Raw genomic sequence first — 27,760 nt, forward strand, 5'->3', positions numbered from 1 at the left:
TATAGTTATAGCATGTATGTTTAGTTTAAGAAATCGAAGCATAATATTCCGTAAAGAAAATTTAGTATGCCATTAAACAAATTACAAAACATGCATAAAAAAGTCATATGCCCTATTTATTTTTAAAATAAATGGTATAGTATGTTACAAAAAACATAATTGAATATGCCATAAAAGAGTACAACAAATATAGTGTAGTATGTTATTACAATTTCCTTCTTAAAGAAATACCATGTGTTTTTGTGTACTTACTCTGCTGGGGTTTGGGGGGGGGCAGGAGGGACCTCCTGCTTGGGGTCGATAGGGGGTTCGGGAGTCAGGCCGTCAAACTGTTCGCGGCTGATCAGGTGGACCTTCTTGAAGTTCTCCACCTCTTGCTGTGAAACAGAGAAAAACAAGAGTTCATATGTGTGTTATGTCAATATAGCCTTTTAATTAAATAACAATATTTCTCAAGGAGGGACAATAAGGATTAAGATATTAATACATTGGAAGTCGCTTTGGATAAAAGCGTCAGCTAAATGCAATGTAATGTAATCTAATGGAAGCAAAACATAAAAAAAGACTTTCACAGAATTTAAAACAAAATACATCCCTCTAAAAAACCAAACTGTACTGAGACCTAAGCTCTTTCACAAATATGCAAGGAAAAATAAAGCAATAAATAAATAACCTGGAACATTGAGGAAAATGTTAACATGTATTCTTTTCAACAGACCTTATCTGCAGTAATCTGGAGATTGTGATGCAGCAGCAAAACATGGCTGCCAAAAACACTCTTTTCAGCTTCATATTGCGGCCCTCACTGTTCTGACACGAGTAACTCAACCAGTTCAGTTTCAGCAACAAAAAAACCCTGAATTTTCCACGCCTGTAGAACCTAAAAACAAAACTGTACTGCTCCTCCAACAACAGCAGCTCAATGTCAAACCTTCCTATAAGCTAGTCTTATGTACCAGTCTGTGTGTTGGATTATACACTCACACACTCTCCTTTATTCCACCAAGAATCTTCAGATCTCTGAGCGTCCATCTTTGTTCCCCCTGTAGCCTGTTGCCTTGACCCCTCAGGCCGAGGCCGTGTTTGTGGGGTTTATTTATAAACAAGCGCCCCCTGTTCCACACGCAGCTGGACGTGTGCTGCCGAGCACGTGAAGGCCTCACAATGAGTTCAACAATGCTAGAATGGGCAGCAATGACAACAAAACCAAAACAAAAACATGTCTATTGTGTCGGGTTTCCATATCCAGAAAAAGCTCTAAATCTACCTCTGGTTTTGGGCAGAAACACCTCCAATCTGCCAATGACTGAGGTGGAAGCTGTCAGAAGAGCCTGATAGAGATATGGAGCACTACAGACAGTGTTGTTTGATTGTCTTGACCTCTGATACGTTTCCAGGTGGATCATGTGGTCCCAAAACTCACCCCGACACAATAATAGGTGCTTTTTTATCAATAAAACCCGAAAATACAACACAAACCAACTTATTGTGGTTTGTGGAGCCTAATCACAAGCACATTTGTTTTTTTCTTACAACTCAAGCCTTTTATTTTTGAATACGCAAAACAAATCCTGGGCTGTCAACATCAAAACTTGTAATTGAAGAAAAACACTCAATGAAATGGCATTTCTGTCATATTTAAACTAAAGTAGGGGTGCAACAACTAATCGACTTAAACGATTACCAAATTAGTTGCCAACTAATTCAGTCGTCGATTCGTTGGTGACATCACGTGTGTTTTACGCGACGTTAAGCTCCAACGTTATTGGTCTTTTTATCGGTACTGGAGACATTTAAAAAATATATGTCATGTATTATTGCTACATAGTATTATATAGCAGTTAGTGATGTGTCGGTCTTTTAAGTACGCGACGGGAGCCGGCTCTTGCCCGCGAACGAGACGTTTTTTTTGTTTGTTTTTTTGCGGAGGGATCTAAATCGGCATGAAGGTGTTATTAAACACATAATGACCAAGTCGACATGACTCCCAATATTAATTGAAATGATTTTATTGATTTAAAAAATTGTTTTATGTATTGATTTAAATTGACATGCATCCGCTAAGAAAAGTAGTCTGTTGTTACTGTTTGAGCTAATGTAACAACGGCAGGAACTGCTTCAATAGTGTTTTTGAGGAGCTTTTTGATTACAGATTTGAAAACATCGTTGCTTGCTTTAAAAGTAGCACAATTCATTATGTCAAACCTTGGAAAGTATCTAGATATCCCTGCCCTAATGCCAAAGTAACTGGCAACTGAATATGTGTCGCCGTTTGATGTCTATGTCTGGACCGCTGCGTAAAAAGGAGGGTTTCTGCCCCATTACTTCTCTTCTTACTTCTATAAGAATAAAACACGGAGGACGGAGATCTCTTTTTCTCCCCCTCTTCTGACAGCCCAGCAGCTGATCTCAAAGCACGCTCCCCTCTCCTGCAGGGGGCCGTGGTCAGCTGCAGCTCACAGAATCAGCCCCCTGCAAAAACAGCCCTGGAAAGAGCAAATAGAGCGAAATGAGGCATGGCTAAAATGCAGGATCTTTTGGTATTTTGAAAAAAACAAACTATATTTATATACTTTATATAGGTCGATACAGTAGCCCCCTTTTTTTAAATAGTTTTTATAGGTGTTGCTATCTGTTTTGTGTAGCGTGGTTCTACAAGCAAGTCAATGCATTCATTTGGTGGTATCAGAGAGTTACACGGGTCTGTAAATGCAATGAAATCAATTGGCCACAGCAAATAATTTATATTAAACATGTCATTTTTACTTTTGAATACTTCAGTACAAAGGATGTCTTGAATAATTTAAGTGATATATGTGTACACATATAAATCATTAGTCAAAACAGGGCTACATTTGATTTAATTAAAAGGTATAATATGTGGTAAACTGAAGAGCGGAATTCCCATCACTAAACAGTCTTAGTGTCGCTAACTCGTTTCTAATATGCAAAAAGACAAACAAATGCGTCTATGATGTATTTTCGATCAGACGAGATCTCTCTCCCCCGTCTGTGTGCGAGGGGGCGGGGCAACACACACACACACACACACACACACACACACACACACACACACACACACACACACACACACACACACCACACACACACACACACACACACACACAGCACACACACACACACACACACACACACACACACACACACACACACACACAGCACACGACACACACACACACACACCAACACACACACACACACACACACCACACACACACACACACACACACACACACACACACACACACACACACACACACACACACACACACACACACACACACACACACACACACACACACACACACACACACACACACACCACACACACACACACACACACACACACACACACACACACACACACACACCACACACACACACACACACACACACACACACACAGGAGATGGCGGCGAGAACGCGCTCCGAGGTGTCGTTAAACTTTACCCGAGACGATGCTCGTTGCCAAAAGTGCAATAAGAGTTTAGCATGCAAGGGCGGTAACACGAGCAATTTGTCTAAACATTTAGCAAAAGTGCTCCACATTCAGACGGAGGAATGCACCGGGTTCGACTGTCTTTCTAGTAGCTCTGTAGCCCCATCCACGAGTAACGTTTCCACATCAGGTGTTATGTATGCTAGCAGCAACACACTGAGTTAACTCAATTATACAAACATGGGTTAGTGATTAGAGGTAACTGAGTTATTTATTTTGTTAAAGTTTCAGCTATTCTGTTTACAGTTCCGTCATCAGATTATTTAATACGATTTGTTAACACTTGTTTCTTTTGATGTGAAATATTATTTATTTAATTTAAATAAAAAGCAATGTTAATTTGGTTCAAAATGTGTTTAGTTAATTTAATAATATATGTACCGTACTTTTCGGACTATAAAGCGCACCTGCATATAAGCCGCAGCAGCTAAATTGTCCGTCTGTCTTGCTCTCGTTCCGTCTCTCGGTTCCACTTTTACTTTGGCGCGCGACCTGTCTCACTCTTTTCCGGTCTCCAGCTTTTCCTGCTGGAGCCCGCCGCTTAAAGGTGGCGGGCGCGGACCGGTCATAGAGCCCATAGTGTTAAAGGTGGTTAATTTTACCTGTAAAATCCATAGATTTAGGAGGTTCCCTAGTGGCCGTTAGCTGTACAAACAAAATGGGGGGAAAAGTCGCGGCTTATAGTCCGAAAAATACGGTATTTTTGAATCAAGTATTCATCTTTATTGTCTTCATTGTTAGTTTCCACATGCCTAAAACAACCTCAAGCTAAATCAAAAAGTTGATGGCTAAATAAGAGCGTTTGAGAAATTGTGCAAGGCATACAGTAATAGTCCGAATAGTCGATTAATCGTTTCATTAATCGACAGATTAATCGATTATCAAATTAGTCGTTTGTTGCAGCCCTAAACTAAAGTGAGCTGTCTCTTTAGACATTAATGTAACTGTATAATCTTAATGTAAGATTAGAGTTGTGAAAGGTTATCATACATGGATAACCATAATAGCTTGTTTTCATGCATAATCCAATCTTTATTTCAGACTCAAGGTCCATATCACAAAAAGACAAAACACACATCAATAAATAAGATAAAAAGCTAAACACAAAACAGATAAAAACAAACAGATAAAAACATAAAATCAGTCCAATCACAGCGAGCCACACATGCTCACCGTCTGTAGAGGCTGTTGCGCCAATGTCTCCAAATCATGGAAGAGAACCGTGTAGAACTCTTCAGAGGGTTAATTAAAATCGAGATAACATGATTGTCCGAGTCTTCCAGGCGACACATGAATTTGTACATTAACTTTCTTAAAAGGGCTTGACAAGTAGGTACCCCCAAGTTAACAAACAGCTGGCTGGCACTGTGCCATCTCGGTACCCTCAGCAGCAACCGTAAAGCATCGTTGTATGCAACTTTTAGTTTGTGTATGCTTCTAGCCTTGTAGTTACTCCACAGGTGAGCCGTGTACAATGGTGTACAGAAAGCTTTAAAAAGTGATACGTTGACATCTACAGAGCACTTGTGAAACTTACGCATTAACATGTTTGCCTGGGCATACAGTTTGCAGCGTTGTCTATGGATGTCTTTGTCATCTGTGAGATCATCAGAGATATAATGACCAAGGTACTTAATCTCACTGCACACAAGTAGAATGTTGCTACTGAGAATAAAATTAGGAAATACAGCCTTTTTATCCTCTTTACTTCTCACAATCATGATGCTACTCTTCTTGGCGTTATACTTAATATTAAAATCAATGCCATACTGGGAACAAGTCCTCAGAAGCTGTTGTAAGCCAGCACTGCATGGGGAGAAGATGATTAAATCATCTGCGTACATAAGGTGGTTGACAGTAGCTCCGATGACACAGCCAGTTTTACACAAGTTCAGTTTCCTCCATGTACAGATTAAACAACAAAGGAGATAAAATCCCACCTTGCTTGACCCCATTACCAACATAAAAATGTTCAGACACAGTATTGCCCCACTTCACCTGCATAGTCTGATGTGCATACCAAAAGGCTAAGATCCTTATTATGTATTTGGGTACCCCTCTCTGGCACATTTTGTCAAATAATTTGTAATGATTCAGTCGATCAAATGCCTTGGAAGCATCAATAAAACACAGAAACATGGTGGAATTATGGCTTCTATATTTTGCTATAATGTCTTTTAAAGCAAAAATACACATATCTGTGCCGTGTTTTCTTTTAAAACCGAACTGGTTGTCAGCTGTGGTAATATACCTATCCAACAGAAGTTTTTCCAACACTTTGGAGAGAATGCTAGCTAAAGCAATGGGTCTGTAATTATCAATTCCATTAATCTTCCCAGCTTTATCCTTGATGACTGGCACAAGTAGCACAGATAACATGGAATCTGGTAAGACACCATGATTAAGGAAACCAGTAAGACACAGAGCAAGAAGAGGAGCAAGCTTAAGACTGGCATGTTTTAAGTGTTCAGCTGAGATGAGATCCGGGCCACAAGCTTTGTTATTTTCTAGTTTCATTATAGTGTTGTAGACTTCCTCTGATCTAACTAACATTTTCAGTGGAGTCAACCTTTTCAACCACAAATGCATCACTCATAACACAGTTGAACAACTCATAATAGTGTTGTCGCCACAGTTCTGAGATGCTGCCTGACCCACACACTCCTTCAATGGAAGACGGTAAGGGAGTCTTACAGCTGTTTATGACTTTGACCTCTTTCCAGAAATCATAGCAACTATTGTTGCGCAGCTTTCTGGCAAGTGAGTCAGCCCTCATTGTGTCCTCGCTTTTTTTAATGAAGCGGACAGCATACTTATATTTGGCATTAGTGGACTGTTTATGTTCAAACAAAGACCCCTGCCTCGGCCCACAATTTAAAAGCATCTCTAGCAGCAGAGTGTAGCTCAGACACATGTTCATTCCATCCAGGTTTTATACTATGCTCCTTTTTCTTACCGTTGTAAAAACCCTTACTTGAGGCATTTAACACATCAATAATAAGATCATATGTAAAACATAGATCACTACCATGCTGCGCATTTTTACAGTTGGTGTCACTGCACAGCATTGCTTCTCTAGGAATTACAACCAAGTCTAATGATTTGTCAGTGAGTGAGGTATAGTGATTAATATCCTTCTCACTTAACTTTGACCAATCCAGCCTCCCTGTGTATGTTTTATTGTCATCAACAGATAGCACCGGAATATTTTCAACATTTAGGGTCAATACAAAAGGAATGTGATCTGTAGTGGCCAACTCATAACAAATGTCAATGTTGTCCAGAGAAGCGTGTGCATCAGCTGTGCATATACAGTGATCTAGCCATGACACAGTATGCCATGCTTCACTAATATCAGGGTTCATACACTTTTTCACCAATGATTTTCAATGACTTTTCCATGACTTCTCAATGACCTTTCCCTCATTTTCCATGACCAAAAAAAAATTCACACTGAAAATGGTTTATTTTAACATGGAACAGGAAAATAAGGTCTGCATTATGAAACATGTTGTGCCTATCTAAAATAAATCAAATAGTAGGCTTACTAGCTTCTACACACTAAAGCAACTGTAGTCAGGGAGGCTGGTATGAAAAAGGTGGCAAGGACCCGACCCCTGACCCCCTGAAAGCAGCAGTGTCAATAATAACAGAAACGCCAAAGAGTCACATCTAATAGAAATATATAAAAGCATTTATTTTAATTGTGTAGCAGTCAGTTTATAATTCTGGCAGCACTGTTGAGCATTTTGAAAATGTATTGTCATGCCTGTGCAAGGCTTAGTCTTTCTATCTTTATAGCCACTGGTGTAAAGTAACTAAGTTCATAAACTCAACAAGTACTATACGTGGGTACAATTTTGAGATACTTGTACTTTATTTAAGTATTTCAATGTTTTGCTACTTTGTACTTCTACTCCTCTACAGTTCAGAGGTACATGGTGTACTTCTACTCCTCTACAGTTCAGAGGTACATGGTGTACTTCTACTCCTCCACAGTTCAGAGGTACATGGTGTACTTCTACTCCTCTACAGTTCAGAGGTACATGGTGTACTTCTACTCCTCTACAGTTCAGAGGTACATGGTGTACTTCTACTCCTCCACAGTTCAGAGGTACATGGTGTACTTCTACTCCTCTACAGTTCAGAGGTACATGGTGTACTTCTACTCCTCTACAGTTCAGAGGTACATGGGGTACTTTTCCTCCACTAAAGGTATTTAATACGTGTAGTTACTCTACAGATGTGGATGAATGATGGTACATCTAATCAAGTGTTAAATCAGACTTTAGTTCCACCTGGATTAAATCCACCAGCTACCCTGCAGTATACAAGTCATTCAAACTAGCTGCACCTTTACCAGCTTTGAGAACACTTTCATGATCAATCATTATAAAACATATCATATATATTATTCTGAAATGGACCAATCTGCACAACGACTACTTTTAGTGTCGCTACTTTCACTATATTTAGATGAGAATACTTTTCTACTTTTACTTGAGTAACATTTTGAATGCAGGACTTTTACTGTAACAGAGTATTCCTACACTCTGGTACTTCTACTTTTACTCAAGTACAAGATCTGAGTACTTCTACTTTTACTACAAGATCAGAGTACTTCTACTTTTACTCAAGTACAAGACCTGAGTACTTCCACTTTTACTCAAGTACAAGACCTGAGTACTTCCACTTCTACTAAAGTACAAGATCTGAGTACTTCTACTCGAGTACAAGATCTGAGTACTTCTACTTATCCGAGTACTTCTACTTTAACTCAAGTACAAGACCTGAGTACTTCTACTTTTACTCAAGTACAAGATCTGAGTACTTCTACTTTTACTCTAGCACAATATCTATACTTATACCACCTCTGTTTTCTAGCCTATGAAAAAAACTATTAGAAAACGAAGGCTAAAGCTAACGTTAGCAGATAGTGACAATGTATGCTAGCTAGCTAGCTCAACGATTCCTTAATGATATTGTGACAGAAAAACATTTCAGTTCACATCACGCTCTGCCGCTCTGCTCTGAACACCTGAACGGCCCGTTCCAACAGCTGTTCACCAGCGGCTCAGTCTGTGCCACAGTGACTCCGCACAGTTAACGAACGCACCGTAGATAATGTAGCTGACCGTCATACCGGAGCAGCAGAGTTCAACCGACAGGCAGGAAGACTCGAGCACACAGCTCGCGCTTCATATATTAAAAAATAACACCATGCGCGTCATGATGGCACATAACAGCTCGCGACCGCAGATTATTTTGGCGATTAGATAAAATGTAAATTATATTTGACGCAACTTTAGTTACATTTCCATGACTTTTCCAAAACTTTGGGATAAACATCGTTTTCCATAACTTTTCCAGGGCCTGGAATTTGCATTTTGAATTTCCATGACTTTTCCAGGTTTTCAATGACCATACGAACCCTGTAATATATGTAAAGCTTTTCTCAAGTAAAAGAGACTTACTTGACAGTATGAGATTATTATCATTACAAAAATGCAGTAAACATTTGCCAAACAGAGATTTAACATCCGTAATGTCAACATTCAAGTCCCCCACTACATACACACAGGTTGTGGCATTATCCTTAATGAATGCGTTAACAAATGCCATTCTATTGCGATATTCATCTTCATTTTCATATGATTCATAAGGTGTGTAAATATTTACGATAATAAATGACCTATTTTCATACTTGATCTCTATACCAATGGCCCAGTTGATTTCCAATCTTACCACTGTAACCAAAGGATCATATTTACTGTTCCAGAGAATCGCCACACCACCAGGTATCCTGCCATGGGCAATTTTATCACAGAGATCAGTAGTTGACTCTCCAACTCCATGAAAATTAGCATGTAATGTATTCAGCCTTTCCAAATCTTGCTTAGGTAATAGGGCTGCAACAAACGACTAATTTGATAATCGATTAATCTATCGATTAATGAAACGATTAATCGATTATTCGGATCGTTAAGGTTTTAACTGTACTACTACTTATATCGATACTGCTTATCGATCCGGTCCTTTTAACGATAGTATTAACGGTTCTTTTGACAAGAAATAAGGTAAACTAACTAAACAAATTGTGAACAAAACTAACATTGCTTTTTATTTTAATTAAATGCATAATATTTCACATCAAAGGAAACAACAATGTTTTAACAAATCATATTAAAAGATGTGATGACAGAACTGTAAACAGAATAGCTGAAACTTTAACAAAATAAATAACTCAGTTACCTCTAATCATTAATCTATGTTTTTATAACTGAGTTAACTCTGTGTGTTGCTGCTAGCATACATAACACCTGACGTGGAAACGTTCCTCGTGGACGGGGCGACAGAGCTGCTAGAGAGACAGTGGAACCCGGTGCATTTCTCCATCTGGATGTGGCGCACTTTTGCTAAATGTTTAGACAAATTGCTCGTGTTACCGCCCTTACATGCTAAACTCTTATTCCACTTTTGGTAACGAGCATTGTCCACATAGACACGGCTATAGTTTAACCACACCTCGGAGCGCGTTCTCTCTGCCATCTCCTCCGTGTGTGTGTGTTGCATGCATGTAGCAGCTGCGTGTGTGTGTAAACTGCCCCGCCCCCTCGCAAGCAGGCGGGGGAGAGATCTCTCGTCTGAATTGGGAAGATCGAAAATACATTATAGACGCATTTTGTAGTCATATTGCATATTAGAAACGGAGTTGGTGACACTAAGACTGCGATATAATGTTTATGTAGCAATAATACATATGACATATGTTTTAAATGTCTCCTGTACCGATAAAAAAGAGCGATAACGTTGGAGCTTAACGGGGTGTAGAACACATGTGATGACGTCACCAACTAATCGACGACTGAATTAGTTGCCAACTAATTTGGTAATCGATTTTAATCGAGTAAGTCGATTAGTTGTTGCACCCCTATTAGGTAACCATGTCTCTTGTAAGCACAGAGTATCACATTCCTCCAACAGTTTATCAACAACCAGCCGCCTCGCTTTATCACCAGCACTGTGCCCCACACGTAGGCCACGTGTGTTATATGACACCACCCGCATCCTATTGTTTATGTACTATAGTCATTTACATCAGCAGATGCATGATTCCCGTGTTGTACAGTAGCGACCACATTGTTTGTAGTAGTGCTATCCCCCACAAGCACCCCACTAGCAGGCCGTCTTGGCTCATAATAGCGTCGGACATAGGTGCCAGCTGGCCACAGCTCTGGGTCATACATTTCTGCCACTTCCTTGCATTCGGCAGTGTCGTGAAATGAGCTGAACCTACTCTGTGCCGACTCGATCTTCCAACAAGTAACTGCTCGGCCAAGTTTCTCACTCAGATACTCAGTTAGCATGTTAGCTTCCAGTTGAGGGGCAAACTTAGTGGCAAACACACTCACCATCTTTGTGATCACAACTTGTACGTTAGAACTCACTGGGCCAGTTCCAACTATACCCGTTTTCTTCCTCTCCCGTTTCAGTGGCTCTTGCATTCCCCGTTGTCTTGCTGCTGGCTTATGCGCAGGTGTCACCTTGCTTCTGTGTCCTTTCACAAAACGGGACCACAAAGGAAACTTTGGTGGCTGTGGTGTAGACACGGATCCCACAGAGCTGCTGGAGCCTCCTCCAGCCACTGTTACCTCCTGGTCAGCACACACAGCTGCTGGCCAGGCTTGATTGCATGGCCTCACATACCCCGCCCCTGGGACCACGCCGGTAGATCCACAGGGATTCTCAATTGCGGACACCCGGTCATCGATGGCCATGGTCGTCACCCGCAGACCCTCGCAGGCATCAGTTTGAGCTTCGAGTGTTTTTTTCACACAGCACATGTCCTTATTCAGCTGTTCCAACCGCCCCAGCAATGCTGAGACATCAATGTGGTCATAAGAAACTGGTGGGAGGTCATCCAGATAGTGGGAGACAAATCTTGGTATATTCTCCCCACATTCATTTAGCACCTTCAAGCACGCTTTTATATTGTTAGTGTCTTTCTGTGCTCCTTTGTGTGTAACACAGCGCTGCGTCGTTTGAGGACACAGCTCAAACAGTATCTTCTTCGAGGCTTCGATCCACTCAGAGTTGAAATTGTTTGAGGCCAATAAAACAATGTCATCATGATTCAGAGTTTTCATTTTGATGACAAGGAAGTTCAAAAGTTCATCTTCCACAATCACCTTATTATCAGTTGTTCGGTAAACTTCTGATTTAGTACGACCGGAGAAGCTGGCACCCCCACGCCAAGCTGCTGCCGCCGCCGCCATCGCACATAGGACTTGATATTTGAGTTCAACCATACAAAGCATACAAAGCGTAAAAATAACAATTCCCCAAGTAATGAATTTGTCACATGTCGAATACGTTTATTTCCCAAATATCAAACTAGTCTTTAAAATGTAGAGCTTTTATCTGAGGTGCATTGGTTTCGATTATACTAAGTTTTTTAACTCGACCGAGTTCAAAAAGCTTCCAAAACAGAAGACCAGCTTGTAGCCTGAACTCTAGTTTGGTAAAATGATGTAGCAAAGATGTGGGTGAAGATGATTTAATCTGTTTCACACTACAATAACTCATCAAATAAATATATATGTATAAAGTTTTAAATGTACTGTGATTAGAGCAGTGTTTGTTCACAGTTAGATATGGCTTTGTCACATATTGGTTTGCTTAAATGCTGAGATCAGAGTTGTGAAAGGTTATCTTCATTGATGTTCTTCAGAGAAGAGACATGAAGATCTCATCACTTCATCAGCACGTCTGCAGGTAGGATTTCATTGACAATCTACATATTATTATTCTACAAAAAAATAACAATTTGCCAAGTAACATTTGAAAACCTTCGAATCAGACTTTGGAGTTTAATTTTTAATTTAAGGCTCACAGATTGTCATATCAAAAAAGCTATTTAAATTAAAGCATGGCTCAATATAAGTATATCATTTTTGTAATAATCAAAATCAAACTACATATTGCTTCACCGCTGTTCCTCAGACTTTTTTTTAAAAGGGACAAAGAAAAAAACCCAAATTCTCTCACAATGTAGAGCAGAACATTTTCCATCTTCTTTACATGTTGGGGCCGTCCACTTCTCGTTGATGGTAAAATAAAACCGTAGACCCTAACCATGATAGTAAATAATAAATTGTAGGTTAACCGCGCAGAATGAGCTCACCTTGATGGTGGCGTACTCGGGATCGCACGTGTCGTCCCACAGGTCCCGCTCGTAGTAGAAGAGCCCGTCGTTGATCACTTTTCCGAGCTCGCAGGTCAGCTTGGAGCGCGAGGTGTGGTGTCCCGTGCGGTCGCCCCCCGGGTGTTTCCTCAGGTAGGGCGGCGTCTGAGTCACGATCAGGATCTTGTTGACGTCTTGGTCGTCGATCTCGCCGTCCGTATCATCGTCCGACCAATCGGTGAAGGTGTTGCGCCGTCCGTCAATCTGCTCCATCTCCTCGTCGAACATGAAGTCCAGCTCCTCCGGTTCGTCCGGCTCCGCTCCGTCCTGATCACAGATAAACATTCAGAAAAATGAAGACATTGTTGGAAGCCAATTACATGCTTTGACTTTTTGATCACCATATTGGATTACTTTTAAGATGTAAAATAGTTTAATAGCTAACAGAATAAGATGATTTAAAATGACAAATACACAGTGCAAACTGAAAGACTTAATTGTCAGAATTGATCCTCAGAAAATCCCAAAAAACGAATAAATATGATAGTCAAACTATTAGTTGCAGATCTTCTGTTTTTAGAAGAATGATAATCAAGAAGCGTATTCACCTTAGTTCCTGTGAAGGCGGGGGAGGGCGAGGAGCCGGGCTGAGGCAGCAGGCAACGCACCAAGTCCTCCTTTTCCTTCGGCTGCTGCAACGAGGGGGCCTGCATCAGTGAATCAACACCGAGCACACAGGAGGAGGAGAGAGCAGGCATGCGAAGACGTGAATGGATGGGGAAATAATAACGGCATGACAAGTTAAATGTACCATGAAGAAAAGGTTAACTCATAATTGGTAGTTTTCTAAAAATCATGAAAAAGCTTTAAAAAATAAGAGAAGAAAAGGATAAATTGTGTTAAAAAAGTCTGTGAATGGGAAAATGGAATTCATTTGCAGGGTAAACAATGCCCAATGGCTACATGACAGCATTAGTGTGTTTTTTTCTTTCTTTAAAAAAACCTTTAAATTATCCATTTCTTTCGAGGAAAAGTAGACTATTCAATTTGCACCAATATTAAAACAATCAGAACTAAATAATGACTTCTTGACATGTTTTTAAATGTTAAGATTTCTTTATATTTCAGCTCAAATCATCAGTGTTTTAATCAGGATTTACAATAAATGCTGTCAAGTTTTAAATGTACTGTGATTAGAGCAGTGTTTGTTCACTTGATCACAGTTAGATATGGCAATTTGTTTAATTGGTTTGCTTAAATGCTAAGATCAGAGTTGTGAAAGGTTATCTTCATTGATGTTCTTCAGAGAAGAGACATGAATATCTCATCACTTCATCAGCACGTCTGCAGGTAGGATTGATTGAAAATCTGCTCCGATAATCTCACAAATGTAATGGTCCACCAACACCTTGTGAAGCACACTGAATAACCCATGATAGCTTGTTTTCATGCATACAAAAGCCAAAGTGTAAAAATAACAATTTGCCAAGTAATGACCAAGTATTACATTTGTCACATGTCGAATACGTTTATTTCCCAAAAATCAAACTAGTCTTTAAAATGTAGAGCTTTTATCTGAGGTGCGTTAGTTTTAAATTATACTACGTTTTTACATTTGACAGAATTGATTTTAAATCCTGATGATTTGAGCAGATTTGTTGCACATAGAAAACAAAGATTGTTAGTTTAAATTAATACTACCAGATCAGAGATAGGTGTGTCAGATGGAATAATACAATATTTACAGTGAGCTGTACAAGTGACGTGAACACCTTTAAACTATCTATTTCTTTGGAGAAAAAGTAGACTATTCAATTTGCACCAATATTAAAAGAATCAGAACTAAATTATGACTTCTTGACATGTTTAAAAAAAAAAATATTTCTTTATAAAGTTTAATAGGCACTTTTTTGTGACATTACAAACAAGTTTTTGCTGGCAAGTGGCCAAAAAGCATTATGGTCAATGTGAAACCAAACAATGGAAACTTGGATGGAACAATAGGCGCGTTCACACTGGAGTACTTTTCCCCGTACTTTTCCTGTTTAGTTCACACCAAAAAGAGTACTTAGTGCCGGGAACTTTTACCCCCATTTTTAGTGCCTACTAGAGAGGTGGTTTCTCCTGGGGGAAAAAAAGTGCCCCAGTTCTGATTGCCTGGGCGAATTGCAAACCACGCCCCGTAAAACTCTGAAATGTTTTGTAGAGCCGCCATTTTATTATCCTCGCATTAGTATTATTAGCATTAGCATTCGCCCAGTACACAAACGCAGAGAGACTAACTTATGGCAACACAAAAGAAAACATGGGAGCGGTGGAGATGAGGAGGTGTCGGCGTCCGATTTACTCGGAAGGCTTCAGTAGAAGCTGCTGGGACTCCCAGCAGCTTCTACTGAAGCCAGTCCCCAACTCCGGGGACTTCCGGCCGGGGACTTTGGGTGGCAGTATACACCGTGAAGTTGTTTGCGGCTTGCCAGTAAACCCAAAGCAGAAGAAGAAGAAGTGACGTCAGCGGCTGATTTGTGTAATCTTCACTCAGGGAACTTATTCCGGTGTGAACGCGATCGGCTCTTAGTTCCATAGGGGAACTAAGTGCTGGGCACTAAGTGCTGGGAACTAAGTATGGCAAAGTACTTGGTGTGAACGCGGCTATTGTTATGAGTGAATGGCGCGGACCCTCACCTTCTCTGCGCTGGCCTTGGGTCTGGCCGGGGAGGGTCTGGGCCTCTTCTTGACCTCGATCCAGCACTCGGAGTCCAGGTCGGGGAGGCTGGCGGAGAGGCCCTTGGGCATCGTCTTGAGGTTGGAGGTGTCTAAATCAGTTTTGCTATGTTTCCTCACCGGTGTTGAGGACCTGGGAGAGCCTGCAGAAGACAGAACATTTCATATGATTATTTTAAGTGTTTATATTTTTGTTGCTTAAAAAAAAAAAAATACTGTACTGACTTCATTTCAGATTGAGGCAAATTCAGGGTTCTTACACCTTTTCCAAAGTCAAATTCAAGCACTTTTCAAGCATTTTCAAGGTGCATTTTCAAGCATCTTACAGCTGTTGTAAATTACATATTTATATACACATACTCAAATGATTATTTCCCTACCTCACATTAAATCAGATGTTCTTTATGCTATAAACAACCAAATATGTGTTTCATGATAGCCTTCTACACGAGGATGAAAAATTAAAGAAAAGAAAACTAAGTTTAATATTTCAAAATTAGTGATCTGTATGTAGACTGGGCATCCCATATAACCTGGCTGAGCCAATATAAAACAATCAGCCAAATACATTTTCAATACATTATTGATTACTATTTTTGAGGTACTTTTAGGTTGGCACTAAACATAAGTCAGAGGTAAATGGTGTACTTTTACTCCACTACATATATTTAATACCTTTAGTTACTTCACAGATCTGGATGAATGATGTGAAATATAATCAAGTCTTAAATCAGACTTTAGTTCCACCTGGAGTAAATTCACAAGCTACCCTGCAGTATACAAATTCATTCAAACTAGCTGCACCTTTCATGAACAATCATTATAAAACATATCATATATATTATTCTGAAATGGACCAATCTGCACAATGACTACTTTTACTGTCGCCACTTTCACTATATTTTGATGAGAATACTTTTGTACTTTTACTTGAGGAACATTTTGAATGCAGGACTTTTACTGTGACAGAGTACACTCTGGTACTTACTCAAGTACCAGATCTGAGTACTTGTACTTTTACTCAAGTACCAGATCTGAGTACTTGTACTTTTACTCAAGTACAAGATCTGAGTACTTGTACTTTTACTCAAGTACAAGATCCGAGTACTTATTCGACCTCTGGTAGCGTATTAGCCTGAATTGTAGTCACAAAATCACGCAGAGCTGCATAAAAATAGACTCACAATGGTAACAAGTCGATAAATAATATTTACAAATGTGTACAATGATTTGTAGGTAATTTTGACTACTCAAGACACCTGACTTATAGTTTAGTTTAGTCAATTTATTGAACATGTCAGAAACAAAGAAATATAACAATAATATATATATATTCTCTTTTTTTCTTCTTTTCACTCAGGTTAATAATTATAACAAAGTACCAAAAAAAATAATAATAATAATTTTCAGATAGTCTCTGTTCATGTTCAACAGGGGCAAGAAGAAGCTTAAAAAAACTTTTCTGGTCCTACCCCCTCCAACATATATTTTTCTTATAAAACATTAGGTCATCGTCATCAGCGACATGTTTGTCTTGTTAATCCTTTTTTTTTTACAAAACAATCAGAAAGAAATTACTTTTTACAATTACAAGAAATAACAACAAATTGGATTTTACAGGTCCTGTTCATAACCATTAATGATTTGACTCCTAAATAATACTTTCATTTTAGATAGACTTGCACAATATTTCAGTGCATCGTTACAGTTATTCCACAGACTAACACCTTTTGATGAGATGCAATGAAGTTTGGCATTTGTTCGTACGGGTGGTTTTTTGAAAATGCAGTTTCCTATCAACATGTGTATGCTTTCTCTCTGTGTGAAAAGTCCCTGGATATTATGAGGTAATTGTTGATTTGCGCCTTTGAACATAATTTGAATAGTTTTATAGTCAACCAGGTCTTGTAGTTTTAGTGTTTTTAGTTTGATGAACAATTTATTTGTTGGTTCTCTGTCGGTAGTTTTATGTATAACTCGTATGGCTCTTTTTTGCAGGACGAAGATAGGATGTGTATTTGTTTTATATGTGTTCCCCCAAACTTCCACACAATACATCATGTGTGGAAGTATGAAGGAGCAGTACAGCATAAACAAAGAAGCTTGATTAATTAGGTATTTGGCTTTATTCAGAATTGCTATTGATTTGGATATTTTGGCTTTGATATAGCTTATATGTGGTTTCCAACTTAATTTATTGTCTATGATTACTCCAAGGAACTTTATTTCCGATACTCTTTCTAATTGGACGCCATTTATAGTGAGTTTCTTCTCTGTATTGGTCGATCGATTCCCAAATATTATGAGTTTGGTTTTGCTTGCGTTCAATGTTAATTTATTTTGGTCAAACCAGATCTTCATCCTGCTCAGTTCCTTCTCCATTGTGACCAATAGCTGTTCTAAATCGTCCCCACAGCAGAGTAGACTTGTGTCGTCTGCACTTATACATATTCAAAGGAAGACTGTTCATTCTACAATTACATGGGATTAAAGCAACATGTAGTTTTACTTGTATAATACTTCAATTTGATATAAAAGACAGTTTGTTTTCATCTGTTTTCAAATAAACAAAGTATTGGCTTTCAGAATATTAAACTTGTTCGGCAAATTCAGATGATAAATACAACTTTGAAGCTTGTAACGGCATAATTACAAGCAGAGAACAGACTAATGTAACATCACAGCAAGCATAACAACAGCCAGTATTTCTTGTAAGTGTTTCCCCGGTACACAAACGCAAAAATACACAAACACACAAACACACTCGCGAGCTTCCCCCAGACCAGTAATACAAACGAAAATGTGTCTTTGGGTCAATGTGACTGATTTCGATAGATCAGGTCACATTTGGTTTAGGCATGAAACATACTACCAGTAGAAATACATTGCTTTCAAAATCGCTCTGTGTCGAATCAATAGATTATATTTCGTGACTATAACACGAAATGCCGTGAGTGCTTCATCCTCTGAACACCACATGATTGCGACTGTAACGCACATAACATAGGTACGCTCATAGATATATATAGATATAAACACTAGATGACTCACCCGCGCTGCTGGCCAATGGAGACCGACGTTGCCACATGGCGGCAATCTTGCCACAGGCAGCTCGCTCATTCATAACATTAAGTATATGGTGCACTATTGAAATAACCGTAGATTGCTCAATTTCCAACCAATTTTCAAACCGTTTGGTTCGTTATAATCATCAAAGATGTAGTTATGATACTACATACTTATAATCATTAACTTGTTTTTTTCAACATGTCTCCTGTATCATAGCCATGCTAATTAGGGGTCGACCGATTATCGGCCAGGCCGATTATCGGGGCCGATATTCATCATTTGACCGATTATCGGTATCGGCCTTTTTTTTATAAAATTGCCGATAAAACTTTGGCTCTGATGCGGCCGTTTCTCTGTCTGCAGTCACCACTCTCTGTACACGAGCAATGTCCCGCCCACAGCGCTATCTGATAGGCTATTACTGAAGTGTCAATCAACACTGACGATTTTCCGGGCGGGAGCCAGCCATAGAGGCGGGACCTTCTCAGATTACAGGCAGGTGCGAAGAACGCAGACACAGACAGAGGCAAGCAGCAGCGCTGAGCGGCAGAGCCATACATGTGTTTTGAAGGTAAATCAGTTGAAAGCCGAAGTTCAATAAACATCCCAATCCCCTATGCTGAAGTTGCAAAAACGGCACGATCTATTGATCCAATTCTATCAGCTTCCCAGTTACACAGGGACGCGGGAAGTCAGTCAGCGTGCAGCGTCTCGCAGCGGAACTGTGGTGCGGAGGGGGGGCTGCGAGTGAAGCCTCGCAGTCTTTCAGGTTGATATGTGAAGCTCATTAGCTAATGTATTTAGCAAATGTTTAGCAAAATATTAGAAGTGAGGCTACTAGTCTAACGTTAAGTCTACTGTAATAGCCTCACTTTTAATAGTTTGCAAAACATTAGCTAGCACTAGTGTTTTGCAGTTTATTGGGATGTTATGCTAGATAGACAGGCATTGGTTTGATATAATAAATTAAGCATTATTGTTAGTTAAGCATGTCAGCCTGCTGCCCCACTTCTTGTCTCTCTCTAACTCATAGCAGATGGCTGCACTAAAGAAAAGGGCACAGAGAGGAAACCAGTTGTAAGATGTTTAAAAGTTCATTAAACATAATATAGGCTATGCTTAAATGCATTTCAAAGAAGTTGTGTTGAGTTGTGTTGGAGTTTGTGTTATTCTACATTTTGACACCAAGATTTTCTGATTTTACTGCAAATGTATATCGGTTCCAAATATCGGTTATCGGTCTCCTTGATTACTAATAATCGGTATCGGTATCGGCCTTGAAAAAGCCATATCGGTCGATCCCTAATGCTAATAACGTTTGTAATAAACCAAACCATTTGTAAATCAGTCAAGATTTCAGCGAGTTAAGAGTATTTTTGTGCAGATCACTCACCTCACAACAGCTGTTGCAGTAGTTGTTGACTGTGGTAAGAGGGCCGCCGATGAGCTACACCGGCGACTCCCGCTTGAGCCATCTAGTGTTTATATATATATCTATGGGTACGCTCCTCTGAAATGATTGTCCCCTGCAATTATTATTATCCCTCAATCGAGTTCGCTATTCAGCTAGCTAACGTTAGCTTAAACAAACGTAACATGCAACAGCCTAATCTAAAATGCTCTACTACGGCGTACCTTTCATGTGGCTCGTCAGCGCAGACTCTCGCATCGTTATGTTTGCAAACTTTGCAGGAGGCTACTGGTGGGCTTGACCCTCGTCTTAGCCATGGCTTGTATTTGTCTTCTGCTAGCCAACGCTCGTTGAAACTGCAACCTCCTGGCACACAGTCATCTATCACTCTCATCAGAATGCCCAGGTCACACGTAACACAAACACTTGCATGTCGCGCGCATAGCGCGGGAAGGCCGCAGCGGAACTGTTTTATGTAGAAGCGAAGCAATTCTTTTCTTTTAATCTAAAAAGCGAACTATTCAGTCAGACAGCAATTTATTGTAAAAGTAAAGCATTTACATTCTCAAGCACTTTATCTCAATTTCAAGCACCATTCCCAAAATTCAAGCACTTTCCCAACCTTGAAAACACCACGTCAAATTTCAAGCATTTTCAAGGATTCCAAGCACCCGTACGAACCCTGCAAATTGCTAAAGCAGAATCGAGAAAAACTAAACTTGATTTTCTTTTTTTAATCCAAATTTCAGTTTCATTAACAGGTTAAGAGTAGATCAGACTGCTCACCTCTGGGCTCATCGGGCATCTGTCTCGGGATAAACTCTGCGCAGTTGATGAGCTGGGAGAAATCTGTTTGGGGTTGGTTGAGCATGGCCAGTCCCGGGAGGGGCCACTGCTCTGGGTCCACCTTCCGACGAATCTTCCCGTCAATTATCTCCACTTCCTGACTGCCCTTTAAAGCCTGTTAGGAGAGACGACGGGTCAGATAGTCTGAGCATTAATAACAGGGATGCGGTACCGCATGAAGGATCGCTCGTATGTCAAAGGATATGAAGTAATACGTTTGTGTTCAGTGCGTCTCAAGCATGACCTCATATTTTCATAAATGGCATTAAGGAGATACATTTTCCTTCATAAGAAAATCCTTTAATGTTCGACCAACACCTCGTAAAGAACAGTGGATAACCATAATAGCTTGTTTTCATGCATACAAAAGCCGAAGTGTAAAAATAACAATTCTCCAAGTAATGGCCAAGTATTGAATTTGTCACATGTCGAATAGGTTTATTTCCCAAATATCAAATTAGTCTTTAAAATGTAGAGCTTTTATCTGAGGTGCATTGGTTTCGATTATACTAAGTTTTTTAACTCGACCGAGTTCAAAAAGCTTCCAAAACAGATGACCAGCTTGTAGCCTGAACTCTAGTTTGGTAAAATGATGTGGGTTAAGATGATTTAATCTGTTTCACACTACAATAACTCATCAAATAAATATATGTGTATAAAGTTTTAAATGTACTGTGATTAGAGCAGTGTTTGTTCACAGTTAGATATGGCTTTGTCACATATTGGTTTGCATAAATGCTGAGATCAGAGTTGTGAAAGGTTATCTTCATTGATGTTCTTCAGAGAAGAGACATGAAGATCTCATCACTTCATCAGCACGTCTGCAGGTAGGATTTCATTGAAAATCTGCCATGAAAATCTCAAATTTAAAGCTTCACCAACACCTCGTAAAGAAAACTGAATAACCCATAATAGCTTGTTTTCATGCATACAAAAGTCAACATTTAAAAATAACAATTTGCCAAGTAATGGACAGTATTACATTCGTCACATGACGAATATGTTTATTTCCCAAACATCAAACTAGTCTTTAAAATGTAGAGCTTTTATCTGAGGAGCATTGGTTTTAATTATACTACGTTTTTAAATTTTGGCAGTATTCAAAGTTTCTATTATATGCTTTTATACTTGAAATGTAGCTGATTTAACTCAACTCATCAAAAACTTTAATTGAATTAACTATGGATAAACAACAGTTTGACAGTTTTGACTCACTTACCACATCACAGCTAAAATGATGTTTTCCAACGTCACTGTACTGTGATAAATGTGCTTACTTCCAAGATTAGGTTCACGTCGGTGGTGAGGGCCTGCACTCGGTGGAAGCTGGCGACGAGGCTGAGGGGCAGGAAGCCCTCCTGGTCCATCTTCCTCCGCAGGAAGAAGTCCCGCTCCAGGTTGTCCAGGCTGAAGTAGTACTCACTAAAGGGGGCAGGAGAACAGGGACACAAATCAGCTGTATGTAGACGACTCCTCACATATTTCACTTTAAAATGTCCCTGCTTTACGGAAGCACAAGAGAGCAGTAAGCGAAACAAGATATATCTTATCCAAATGAGAACCCAGTCAGACCAGGAGCAGAACAAATGAAAAGAGTATTAAAAACATTGTGGAAACAGGCATTGCCACATGGGAAAGAATACCTCCCAAGGAACCCCTAATCAAAAGCAGAATATTTGACAGGATTTCAAAGCCTCTAAGTGACTTGATAGAGATTTAAACTGAAGGGGGCACTGAGTGCACACGAGGAAAATGTTATGCTACTGCAGTTCAGCTGTCTCAACACATGGGGAAGTGTCGACATCTGCCAAACTGACCTGTTGTGGATGGGTAAGGGGTTTCATTTAGAAGGAGACACAGTTGTTTTGGAAAATGTTATCTGAGGTTGTATGTAAATTAGATTAATCATAACCACAGAGGTTCATTAGAAGCAAGGACCTTTATAACTTTAAATAACTTCTAGGGCCTTTTTTTTTTTTTTTTAACTTTACCGAGTTCAAAAAGCTTCCAAAACAGATGACAAGCTTGTAGCCTGAACTCTAGTTGGTAAAATGATGTAGCAAAGATTTGGGTAAAGATGATTTAATCTGTTTCACACTACAATAACTCATCAAATAAATATATAAAGTTTTAAATGTACTTTGATTAGAACAGTTATTGTTCACTTGATCACAGTTAGATATGGCTTTGTCACATATTGGTTTGCTTAAATCAGGGGGTGCCCAACCTTTTTTGATCCGAGAGCTACTTTTAAAGTTGCCAGTCTGCCGAGATCTACCAGTCCAAATAGAGAGGCGTAGCCATTACTGACAGCCTACTACCAGGTAAATACACACTTCTATTTGTATAAAACTGACCTTTGTACGATTAATACTTCATGAAATACTGCAGATGCTTTATCTTACCTCTTTCTAATCTACACACATACAAGTATTTAACTGAAGTTACACAACAGTGTTGTTTATACAGAGTTGGAGTTTATTCACACGTCACATACTACAGTGGTAATGTTTTCAAGAAACATTGAAAAGTGCTGCCACATATGACACAGGGAAAAAATAAAAGACTCTGAACCCTTTCTTTGCCATTATATAAAAATAGTGTTGCTACAAAAGTATAAATTAGGCTTACTAATAAGACAACTCAGATCTGAAGCTACACAGGAATCTGCTGCCAAAGTGCAATAAAAAAGACAAAATTAATAGAATCAAACCCTTTTTTGTTGCATTTTAGTAGAGTATAAAAATAAATGCCTTTAAAATAGGATGCAAGCAACACTAGTTTCTTAACCTGAATTGATAATAGACTTTAATCAATTTAATGTTTGCATTCTTATACCATTTTGTACAATAATTATAATGAATAAGTTCAAACAAACTAAAACTTACAGCTCATTAATAACGGTATCTAACTTGAGTTTTTATTATATCAAAAACCTGTTTAAATGCTACTGTTATTTTTACTGTCCCCCAAAAGCGTGTCGGCAGCCTCCAGGAATGATTCTTACACAACTTCGCCGTCTTTGAAAGACTTCATGTGTTTCGCAAGAACGGGACTGCCACGATAAGATGCTATGGTAGCAGCCTTGCTCTTGTTGTTGGGCCTGGTGAAAATGGACTGCTGTGCATTTAGCTGTCCTTTCAGGCCCCTCCCCTTTTGGGAGCTTATGGCAGAATTAGGAGGGAATTCCCCTTTTGGCTCCCAAAAGGGGAATTCCCTCCTAATTCTGCCCTACGAATTCCGTCTTGTAGCGTTTGTGCACTGTTTTGAAATGCCGCTCCTAAATTACCCTTCTTCGATAAAGCCACGCTCGCATTGCACATGAGACAGATGGACTTTGAATTGGAATAGATACAAAAATAATCATCCTCCCACTCGGAGTGAAAATTATATATTTTGGGCTTTTTTGCTTCTGCCATAATTGCGGTCTTGTGAGTGTGCGGACTGTCACTCCTGTTGACACGGACAGCGTCAGCCAACTAGTGCCCACTGCCCACCAGCCACGCCCCGACACATGGGGTGACGCTGGCCAATCACAAAGCTTTGATGCGTTCAAGTGCATTATTCTGGCACAGGAAGATTATGCTAAAGGTTTAATTAACGATAAAACAGAATATTGTTGTTCTATTTTTAGACACATCTCGCGATCGACTGGGAATCTCCCCGCGATCGACCGGTCGATCACGATCGACGGTTGGGCACCCCTGGCTTAAATGCTGAGATCAGAGTTGTGAAAGGTTATCTTCATTGATGTTCTTCAGAGAAGAGACATGAATATCTCATCACTTCATCAGCACGTCTGCAGGTAGGATCTGATTGAAAATCTGCTCAGAAAATCTCAGACTTGAAAAACCTGCTACTACTAAAGAACGTGTTGTTCCCATGTTCAGTGTTTCAGCACTGCCTCTGTCTGACTTCTGTAGGAGAAGGAGCCAAACTTACATCTGCCTCTTGATGTAGTCCTTCAGATGGTCGTGGTCCACGGAGAAAAGGTCGTTGCTGCTCATGTTGTCGTAGTAGTAGGTCACCGTGTTGCCAAACTTCTGGCCGCAGGAACCGTCTTTCATGTCGTAGGACTTGTAGCCGTAATGGTGGTCATAGTGGCCTTGAAAGGACAGAAAAAGATTTAATAGTGGCCGTTAAATATTTTTTTTAGTTTCCTGAAAAATATAACATACAAAATGTCCTGTATTCTGTCTATAAGTGAAAATACCACATGATCACATCACCACTTGCAAAATAATCCTAATGCTGCATGTGGTTCTATTATATTTAAAACAATGTTTAAAAATGCCCTTAAAATGAAACTGATACATTTGGCAATGACTATATTTACTGTATTCTGAGATGCTGTTGCTCGTCCTTAAGGAGACAGGAGGGACGTTAAGCTGGACGTAATGGACAATTACTTTATTTCAAACTACTCATTGTTTATTTTTTAAACTTGGCTTCACTCTTCAAATAAAAAAGGGAGAAGTGCTTTCACCATCTCAGTCTGGAGCTGGGTTTTGTGAAAGAGGAGGCTGAAAATCGAGACAGTTAATAGGAAAATAAAGAAGAGGGAATAGAGTAAGAAAAGACAATGTGTATAAAAACAGAGTGAAACACAGCGAGGGAAGAGAAAGGATAACCTGCCAAAACTAACAGGCCTTCGGGGAAACCCGCCTCTGCTGCTGGATCCAACATGCCTCTACTCTTTTCAACACTCACTGCTTGTTATTGCACTTTCTGTTTTCTCTGTACCCTCCGTGGGGCCAGCGAGGGTCGCCAACCACCCAGTTTGAGAGCAGAGTCAGCCAAAACATTACCAAAACTAGACAGAATATGTCAGGTTTCAAATACATGAGGATTGATGCTACTCTCATGTCTGTGTGCTATGAAGCTTTAGTTTGCAGTAGGTGAAATGTGTGAATACACATTGCAGCTTGTTTGTTTTATCCAGGGAAGTTATTGCCCTTCAGCTGCACAGCATGTACCAGTCATAGCTTCCCAAAGCCACAACTTGTTGTTTCATGTCTTTAACCATTCAAAAACAGTGTCATGTGTCTGATTACAAGAAACTGTGATGGTCCTACAAAACGTTTATTCTTACCAGTAAGATATTAACATATTAACCCCACTGTTTGTAGGGAATTACACTACCATTCATTATGACTGCTGAACAATACAACTTCAGGGCTGTAATTGATTACAACTTATTGTAGCCATTAATCGACCAATTATTTCCTATATTAATAATTAGTTTTATTTGACATCCAAATCTCCATATTTGAAAGACCGAAAACAACATTTCTCGCAAGATTTTTATTTTTAAAAATCAGGCCAGAGTGCCTTTATTTGTAGATGCAGCATTGAAAGGGGGGACAGAGGGGGGGGACAGTGCTTGATGATCTGCAGACCTGGCAGTCCGAAAACTAACCACTGAGCTATCCTGTGGAAATGAAAACGTACTTGCTTAAATGCTGAGATCAGAGTTGTGAAGAGTATCTTCATTGATGTTTAGTCAGAGAAGAGACATGAAGATCTCATCATCTCTACAGCACGCCTGAAGGCTACTTTTGACCCATACATCTCCAAATGAGGTAAGAGAAATTTTTATTTGATTATGTTTAACAAAAATAGCCATAAGCTAACTACTAAGATTATGCGTATATGACTTTTCATCCTGTGTGTCAGTTCGTACAAACCTTATCCATCTTACCTTATCTCACTACATTCTTAATATTTGAGTGTCAACATCAAAATGACATTCTTTATCATTTGTTACACTGTCGAGTAACTAAAATGGTACTAAAGAAAGTCTCTACTCCTAACCAACACACAAAAAATGAGGAAATTCTAACCTCCATTTTTCAGGAAACAAAAAAAGAAAGTTACTTTTGTTTCCATCTATTGTTGTATTACTCAGTTCTATTTAACATTTTTTTCTATAAGTATGAAGAAAAACCCCCACACATACCTCTTCCTCTGCCTCTCCCCCGGCCTCTCCCTCTTCCACGTCCTCGACCTCTGAACCCTCCTCGGAAAGGTGCTCCCTCGCTCTTCACGCTGGACACCTCGTCGTGGTCGTCACGCCACTCCCGCTCGTACTTTTGACTGTGCCAGTCTGCAGGGAAACAAACAGCCTTTAGCACAAACACAGCAGCACAGTAGAATAAAACCACTGTCAAATCCTGTTGGCAGAATCGTCTGCATAACTATTGCTGATTTTGATCAAAAGAAGGTTACTTTTAACTAGAAATCTTGCATTTAAGATAGAATCTCCGCTATGCTACACACACACACACACACACACACTTCCTTTCCTTAATAAATGTACATTTAAAGAGCAGGGTTATCAAAGCAGAAGCAGATCGGTCCACATCCTGCTGCTGAGTCATGCACACCGTCTCAACCAGCTAAAAGCAGTAATGTCTCCAATAGATCAAGCAGATGCAGTTATACCGACATATCCTGTACAACCAATTTAAAATCTGCTGTCACAAGTCAAACAGTAAAACTAGAGTCAATATCTCCTGGCATTTAAATCTTCATGTTGAACCAGCTAGGTAAGGTTATTTCAGTTGTATTGGTTTGCTTAAATGCTGAGATCAGAGTTGTGAAAGGTTATCTTCATTGATGTTTAGTCAGAGAAGAGACATGAAGATCTCATCACTTCTTCAGCACGTCCGATTTGATTGAAAAGTCTGCACTGCAGACAAAGACTAGAAAAAATAGCTACTAAAGAATGTGTTCAGTGTTTCAGCACTGCCTTTGTCAGACTTCTGTAAGAGCATCTGTACTGCAGAAAGTGACCTGAACACACTGACCTCTGAGGTCGTTCCTGGCGTTGGGGGGCAGACGGGGGTTTTCGTTCTGCCGGCTGTTGTTCCTGGAGGCGGAACGCTCCCTGGGACCCTCAGACTTCACCTCGATCATCAGGGGAACCCACTTCTGCTTGTTTCCTATTTGTAACGACAGAAAGAGGCAATGCCGTGAGCAAACATTTGTCATTTAGACACTAATTCAG

At 39.7% G+C, this 27,760-nt stretch overlaps 1 protein-coding gene across 1 annotated transcript in view; it reads right to left on the reverse strand.

The window, feature by feature from the left end:
* Positions 1–27,760, reverse strand: part of larp1 (La ribonucleoprotein 1, translational regulator) — an 87,465-nt gene that overhangs the window by 7,751 nt on the left and 51,954 nt on the right. Inside the window, 10 exon segments of the mRNA XM_034098617.1 lie at positions 253–271; positions 273–377; positions 12,705–13,031; positions 13,313–13,411; positions 15,387–15,568; positions 20,692–20,866; positions 22,029–22,173; positions 24,694–24,856; positions 26,711–26,857; positions 27,561–27,695. Coding sequence (XP_033954508.1) covers positions 253–271; positions 273–377; positions 12,705–13,031; positions 13,313–13,411; positions 15,387–15,568; positions 20,692–20,866; positions 22,029–22,173; positions 24,694–24,856; positions 26,711–26,857; positions 27,561–27,695 — 1,497 coding nt within the window.

This window comes from Pseudochaenichthys georgianus, chromosome 14, assembly GCF_902827115.2.
Source record: "Pseudochaenichthys georgianus chromosome 14, fPseGeo1.2, whole genome shotgun sequence".
Taxonomy (NCBI): domain Eukaryota; kingdom Metazoa; phylum Chordata; class Actinopteri; order Perciformes; family Channichthyidae; genus Pseudochaenichthys; species Pseudochaenichthys georgianus.